At 35.0% G+C, this 7,055-nt stretch overlaps 1 protein-coding gene across 6 annotated transcripts; it reads left to right on the top strand.

The window, feature by feature from the left end:
• The first annotated feature begins 1,859 nt into the window (after window positions 1-1,859).
• Window positions 1,860-6,773, top strand: LOC104223639 (uncharacterized). Of its 6 annotated transcripts, none has more exons than XM_009775104.2 (11): window positions 1,860-2,096; window positions 2,362-2,471; window positions 2,593-2,688; window positions 3,814-3,870; window positions 4,006-4,158; window positions 4,274-4,358; window positions 4,624-4,714; window positions 4,810-4,971; window positions 5,199-5,309; window positions 5,392-5,849; window positions 5,981-6,773. In XM_009775104.2, exons 1-11 carry the CDS (start codon window positions 2,051-2,053, stop codon window positions 6,631-6,633), a joined length of 2,022 nt encoding a protein of 673 aa, XP_009773406.1. In that variant the 5' UTR covers window positions 1,860-2,050; the 3' UTR covers window positions 6,634-6,773. The 6 variants fall into 6 exon arrangements, with proteins under 6 accessions (XP_009773406.1, XP_009773411.1, XP_009773409.1 ...); XM_009775107.2 differs by lacking the exons at window positions 1,860-2,096; window positions 2,362-2,471 and adding exons at window positions 3,130-3,398; window positions 3,504-3,723 and having other exon boundaries at window positions 2,600-2,688; XM_009775106.2 differs by lacking the exons at window positions 1,860-2,096; window positions 2,362-2,471 and adding exons at window positions 3,130-3,398; window positions 3,491-3,723 and having other exon boundaries at window positions 2,600-2,688.
• Window positions 6,774-7,055: the final 282 nt, after the last annotated feature.

The following is a 7,055-nucleotide window of genomic DNA, read 5'->3' as shown; positions in this document are numbered from 1 at the left end:
CTCTTCATTATCTTGTCTTTACAGTAAAGCGGCTAATTTTTTTGAGTTTTCCACATATCATATAGCTCATTGCTCAATGGTGACAAGAGAAATGATGCAAGAAAACTATTTATTTCCTTCTTGCGTTGGCTAAGCTCCTTACTACGTAAGGGCAAAATTAGCCTAGTTTTGTAACAGGGATACAGTTGACTTCAACGATCAAGTATTAAAGGAGATCACTCATAATTCATGAGCAAATTTGAATCATATCCTTACCACTATACGTTAGGATCATATTTATCCCTGTACTCTTCAAAGAGGGTTACATTTGTCCTTCGTCATACTTTTTGACATATTTATCCTTACACTTATACTTTAGGATCATATTTGCCCTCATCCATTAAATCCCCATGTCCCACCTTTGTTTTCCTACATGGTGCCTATGTGGATTTCTTTTTCCTCTAATTTAAATATGGTCAACTATTTAAGATAATTTAATCTGCCCACCCAATTTAAATATGGTCACCTATTTAAGATAATGGCACTATTTCAGCTCCATATTTTTCGGATAGCAGCGACAACATATTGGCAAACAAGAACTTTGAACTCAAAATCACTAATCTGATACAACTTACAATTATTGCAGTAACCAAATTAAATTACGAGAAGTTGCACAACAATGGAATTAATGACAAAGGTCCGTGCTTAAAATAGAGCACTGCCAGAAGCCTAATATTGTCTAGGATGGTTTCCTCAAACATATTTTTCTCGAAAAGAAAATATTGCTCCCTCCTCTCATTTTATATGAAAGAATTCGATTACAAGGGTCAAAACATCTAGTTTTTTTGTGATTTGGGTATATAATTTTCATGTTTTTCAAAAATAAAATAAAATTACATATTTAAAAAAGTATATCTAAATAATTCAACTTTTTGGATGGCAGAGTCATGATTTAAAGTTTATGGGTTCTGATCTTGCTCATAGCTCATTTTAGTTATTAAGTTCGTAATTAAATATTTATACATATTTAATGTATTTCCTAATAGAACACAAATCTAAACAAAAGCTATAGAGTTCATTCAAACCATACCTAATACTCTAGCTCCACCCCTTATCTTCGACCTGGTTTAACATAAACCTACAATGACGAATAATATTAGAGTAATGTGAATTATCAGAATGAAGCCACTATATTTTATATATTGGCTGCCCAAAGACACAAATAAGTGCAGACAACCAAATTATGGTTTATGGTTTATGGTTAAATTAAATTATCTTAAATAGTTGACCATATTTAAATTGGAGGAAAAAGAAATCCACATAGGCACCATGTAGGAAAACAAAGGTGGGACATGGGGATTTAATGGATGAGGGCAAATATGATCATAAAGTATAAGTGTAAGGATAAATATGTCAAAAAGTATGACGAATGACAAATGTAACCCTCTTTGAAGAGTACATGGATAAATATGATCCTAAAGTATAATGATAAGGATAAATATATCAAAAAAGTATAACGAAGGACAAATATAACCATTTTTAAAGAGTACATGGATAAATATGACCCTTTTCCGAAGAATTAATATTTGTATTATAATTCCTGAATTACTAATTTTTGCATTGTAATTTAGCACAAATCAAAGGACTCCTAACTAAAATTCTTTTTCCGAATTGTTGACATTTTCAATTTGGCTAATTAGAGTGCTTTTCTTGTCAACCGAAGTCTTTTTTAAAAACCCATCAAATTTCCTCGTTCCAGTGGAGGGACCCATCGCTTTCAGAAATCATGCACATTATCCATATAATTAATCAGTTCTCGTCAAAATGGCCGGTTCTTAATCCTGCAAATGTCGGTCTGACTTAGAATTTTTTGTGTTTACACTTTTTTTTTTCCAATGGAAATGTCACACACTCACACACGCAAGTATATGTTATTACCTGCTACATTTCCATCCGTTGACGGAGAAAAAGTTGCAGAAGCAATGCAACCATATAAAGTTACATGCCATTTTATTATCTGCTTAAAATTACAACGATCCATTTTCATATTTCAGTTTTTTTATCTTGACAAATGTGGCCTTCACATCCAAAGAAACAAAACCATGTTACTTCTAGAGGTAAATGTTAAAATTCCCTATTTTTCCTTTTTTTTTTTGGGTTATTGATGTTGAAGTGTGTGATCATATTTTAGTGTCTCATTTAAAAGCTTAATTTTAGAGATAGCACCTTATTTACTTAATTATAGGACCTCAGCTGCGTGTTGTGATACCATGTTGAAGCGTGTGACCATTTAATATAAAAGATTAAGCTATTAGATAAAGCATAGTACTAATTATGTTTTCAACTTTTCAGAATTAAAAGTTGTATTTCTATTTACCTCAGGTGATGATGATCTGTATAGGGAATTATGGAAGGCCTTTGCTGGTCAATTCATGGATGTTCCTAGAGTTGGAGAACAAGTGTACTACTTTCCTGGACTTCACATTAAGCAGGTATTCTTGGTCTTTTTTCAAGTACAAACAAATCTTGGTTCTTGTGATTTTCCACTGGTTTGTTCACAATATTCAGAAAATGTTTTTCTTTTTACTATTTTCCTTGGCTGCTTTTGGGTAGCTGGAGCAATCATCAAATCAGGAACTGAACCAAGGAACACCAATTTCAGACCCATACTTAAAGATCCTTTGCCGTGTTGTTCATGTTCGTTTTCTGGTATGCTTGCTCATTTGCAGCATTTATTTTTCCTGAAAATTCATAGATTAGTTTCATCGTTAAGCATTTTGGATTATGGTTGCCTAGGCTGTAGAGAAAAGTCCATGATTGATTAATGAAAGAGTGTAATGACTTTATTTGGCATTTTTAGTATCGCAATTGTCCCCAAGATTTTGTTCTGTTATATTCTGCAAACAGGTGTAAAATTTGTTTGAAAATATGCCATTGCCTACACATGCGAAGAAAGTAGACGGATCTGAATTAGACAATATTAATAGTTAGTTGAAGTTTTTTGGACATAATATACATTGGTTCAGTCTTGGAACATAAATGATGTCTGACATGTGATTATTGGTTCACAATGGGCTCAAAATCTTAACTTTTGTATATAGTATATACTACTTATAAATGTTTCAGCTAGCTTCAGGTTTTCTTCTACAGGTGTTTTTTGACTGGTCCGTTAGCATTAGAAATGTGAATAAACCAAGTCTAGAATTGCATTTCTCGTGATAGACAGACATGTTTTTCCTGTTTTGCTGATTTATGGGAAGCTTCCAATCTTGTATTTCTGTTTTGGTGTGAATATTGGAGGATCTTGATTATGCAAATCAGCAACTATGATATTGAGGAATAGACTTTCTGCTATTATATACTGGGATCAAGTGCACATAGTCCTATGTTGGAGTCCTCCCAACGCCTGACAATTTCAGGTGAGGAGTTTTTTGGGTGGGGTATTAAATACTAACGTCTGCTGACTTTGCAAGAAAGAAACCTCAGGCTGTTATTGATCGATTTCTAATAGAAAAACAATGCAGTTCCAACTTGGAGATAAGCATTGGATGAGGAATTTGCATCATATTTTTGGTAGAAGGCGCACTCACAGTACCAGCTAGTTTAGTTTTGATTCCTTATTTTTTATAGGAGATGTTCATCTGTTATTGATATGGGAATGAGTTAAACAACAGAAAACTTGGACGGATTTTTACAGTAGTTTCCTTAAGCATGATGCATCATGGATTGATAAGGGGCAAAACGGTTCGTCAAGATTTATGTTCTTAAAGCTGAGTTTTAGATGTAAGAAGATCTGGGGCTTATTTGTTTAGTGATAATTGTTTTACTTTGTAGGTTGAGCACATCTCGGAAGAAGTTTGTGCAGAAATTAATTTGTTGCCAAAACATGATGTAAGATTATTTTCAACTTTTCTTTTCTCTTTCTAACAAGAAGAAATCCCATTTTAACAAGATCACCATGCTTGTTATTTTAAAGGGTTTATGTTAGATGAAACTTACTATTCAATCCACTGCTATACTCTGCAGCAAACAGAGCCAGTAAATCCTGATTTTTATCATTCTGAGATTCCAAGGCCCCAAATCCACTCATTCTGCAAGGTTTTAACTGCCTCGGATACAAAAAGTAATTGGGGTTTGTCTATTCCTCAAAAGGATGCTGTGAAATGCTTTCCTCTTCTGGTGGTGTTTCTTGTCTAATAGTTTTTAATTTGAAGAATTTTCTATTCATATTCCTCTAGAATCTTAATTAGTACTTGGCATTAATTTCTTTAGACTGTTATCCTTGTTCGATCAGGATATGTCTCGAGATAAACCTATCCAGGAATTAGTAGTGAAAGACCTTCCTGGCAAAGAATGGCGCTTTAAGCATGTCTTTGGAGGTAACACCTTTTCCCAACAGTACCATATAGTAGGTTTTTGGAGAATAAATAGTACCATAAACCACACATCTTAAAAAATGAAATATGAAAATACATTTAATGAACTAATGGTCGAATAAAAAGTTATTCGACTCCACAAAGTAATTAAGTGCTAATTGTGTCACAAACAATTGTTTGGGAGAATCAAATATTTGACTGGTTAAGTTAAAAGTTTGGCCCTTTCATACTTTTAAGTTAACGTCTTCTCTGAATAAAAATTGAGTAGGCCACCCGAGGAGACATCTACTCACTAATGGCTGGAGTGCATTTGTTAATGGTAAAAAATTGGTTGCTGGAGATCTAGTTGTCTTCTTAAGGTATTTTGTTCCAGGTCTCTATGTTGTGCTGCATTTTCTATAATAGCGTCTGTATACTGCCATGTGTATTTAAGTTAGTTTCATTTGCCCTGAAGGGAAGAGAATGGAGATGTACATGTGGGGTTTAGACATCTACTTTGTGAGAAGAGCTCAGTTGAAGCGCCAATAGCTTCCAGCTTAGATATCAAAGGAGTGCTTGCTGCTGCTTCTGATGCTCTTGCATCCCAGAGACCCTTTTCTGTCTACTGCAAACCCCAGTAAGTCAATTACATTTGCAGTGTGATTTCTTCACTTGAGGAATTGGAACAGCATTTAATAAAATCTAGTTAGTAGGCTCAGAAAACGTCTGCATAAGTGTTCTCCGCTATAAGAATCTACTCTTTTTGTGACGCAGTAAGCCACCAAGTCACTGCGTTAATCATCATGTGTAGATGCTATGGCTTAAGACACCTTTACCTTTCTTTTTTGTGCTTAAACCTTACAGAACAAGTCAATTTATTATAAGCTTGAACAAATACCTGGAAGCTATTAACCGTGGGCTTGGAGTTAGCATGACATTTACGATGCCATCTGAAGTTGCAAATTCTCACGAGAGGTATGGAATATTCAGGATTTACTTAACCAAAAACCTTTCTTGCTTGACTGATGTTCCATAATACTCGGCTGTGCTTTCCTAGTTTTACATGTATGACGAATGAAAAAGACCAGATGCAAATAAATCAATTTTCACAAAATACAAATGTGTTTCTTAACGAAGATGAGGAACACATGGAAGATGCGGAGGCCATAGTCTACTCTCCTCCTCAACATAGTATGACACCTTCGGGAATAGGGGAGAAGAGACACAGTGATCACACTATATACATTTCTCCTCTGGAAGGCAATGTAGAGTCAACTTGTGGCACAAGAAAACATAATGAGGTATCAAATCCTGCGGAAATAGAAAGCATCAGAGGTACGGAGGAACCTAAAGCGATCACGTCAAGTTCTTGGGATTTCAACCCGATTCAAGGACTGGAACTGGAGGACACAGAGATAATCAAGGATATCCTTCCAATAGTTTCACAGAATCTCCCTCTGGATTACACAGTCTCATCAAACACAGACAATGATCACTTCCTGCCCATTATGCAAGGTACACCTCTTTATGTTGTGTCAAATGTTTGTTTTATGGCATAATCACAAGAATTTGGAACAATCCGAGCGATTCAGCATTTATCCGTTTATTTTGAGTTTCATCAGTTGTTGACTAACTTGTCATTGTAGATTCTGAGGAGTGGCAAAACTTTCAAGGAACAGATTTTCCTCTGCATGGGCAATCTCCTTCTGAAAACCACAATATGCAAAACTTTTTCAATAAAGATCAGCAGAACTCTTCCAAAGCTATGCATCCCACATCTATTTCAAGTCAAATTCCTTATGATGGACCTGGTCATGCTGACGAGAAAGTCCATTGGGAGGGTTATCATGTGGCTCGACGATATATCCCAATACTGAACAGGATTATCTCGCAGTACCCTAGCACGCTTTCAAGTTTCAAGGCAACAAGTCCCATTTTCCAATCAATGTGCTTGGAGATTTTGGCGGAGTTAGTTTACTTGCTCGGACAGTTCACCACGGGGAACATGGACATCAAATATCATAGTGAAGCTAAACGTTACCTTCGGGACTTGAAACTGAGTGGTATTGAGATAGGCTGGCTTGAAAAACGTTTAGCAAAGGTTGAAGACATATTTAGCATGAAAAGAATAAGCATACGGAGACAAGAACTTATCCTTGGAATTGAAGACACCACGGCAACACTTAGGCTGATGAATGAAGAGCTTGGGTCATTAGAGAAGGATCTTCAGAAACTGTCATCCAATATTAACCTAAAAAACCCTGCTGAAGATCATCCCATATTAGAAGGTCTGTTGTGAATCAATAAAATGGCATTGTGCAAAACTATTGGAAAGCTCCTTGAGCTAACATTGGGGATGAGTTTTATTTAATACTTTCCTAACAGTTTCATAATAATTTACTCATCTTTTTAGCACGGCCTATGATCTGTTTTTATTTCTGGCCGATACTGTTGCTCTTTAAATACGGTTACTACTTATTAATGTTTGTAATTTTTCTTTTCTTTTTTTCTTTTAATTTGAAAACAAAAAACAAGTAGCATAATACTTTTTTTTGTAACATTCTACCTCAAAGTGTGGCCTAGAGGCCATTTCGGAAGTGAAGGTGACTTAGTAGGAATTGATTTTTAAAATCCAAGGAATTGATAGTTATATACATATATTTCCAGATTTATTAAATCATTGGAATATTCTTACCTTTTTACTCCCGCTATTCAAAAAGA

This window comes from Nicotiana sylvestris, chromosome 5 (assembly GCF_000393655.2).
Source record: "Nicotiana sylvestris chromosome 5, ASM39365v2, whole genome shotgun sequence".
NCBI lineage: Eukaryota > Viridiplantae > Streptophyta > Magnoliopsida > Solanales > Solanaceae > Nicotiana > Nicotiana sylvestris.
Note: the sequence above shows the minus strand (reverse complement) of the source record. Positions and strands in the feature narration are given on the sequence as shown.

Bases quoted from the DNA above. Each gene is read 5' to 3' on its own strand.
- LOC104223639 (XM_009775104.2), top strand. From the start codon at position 2,051: ATGTGGCCTTCACATCCAAAGAAACAAAACCATGTTACTTCTAGAG. The intron at 2,472-2,592 runs GTATTCTTGGTC...GCTTTTGGGTAG, and splicing joins CTGGACTTCACATTAAGCAG to CTGGAGCAATCATCAAATCA. The intron at 4,359-4,623 runs GTAACACCTTTT...AAAATTGAGTAG, and splicing joins CTTTAAGCATGTCTTTGGAG to GCCACCCGAGGAGACATCTA.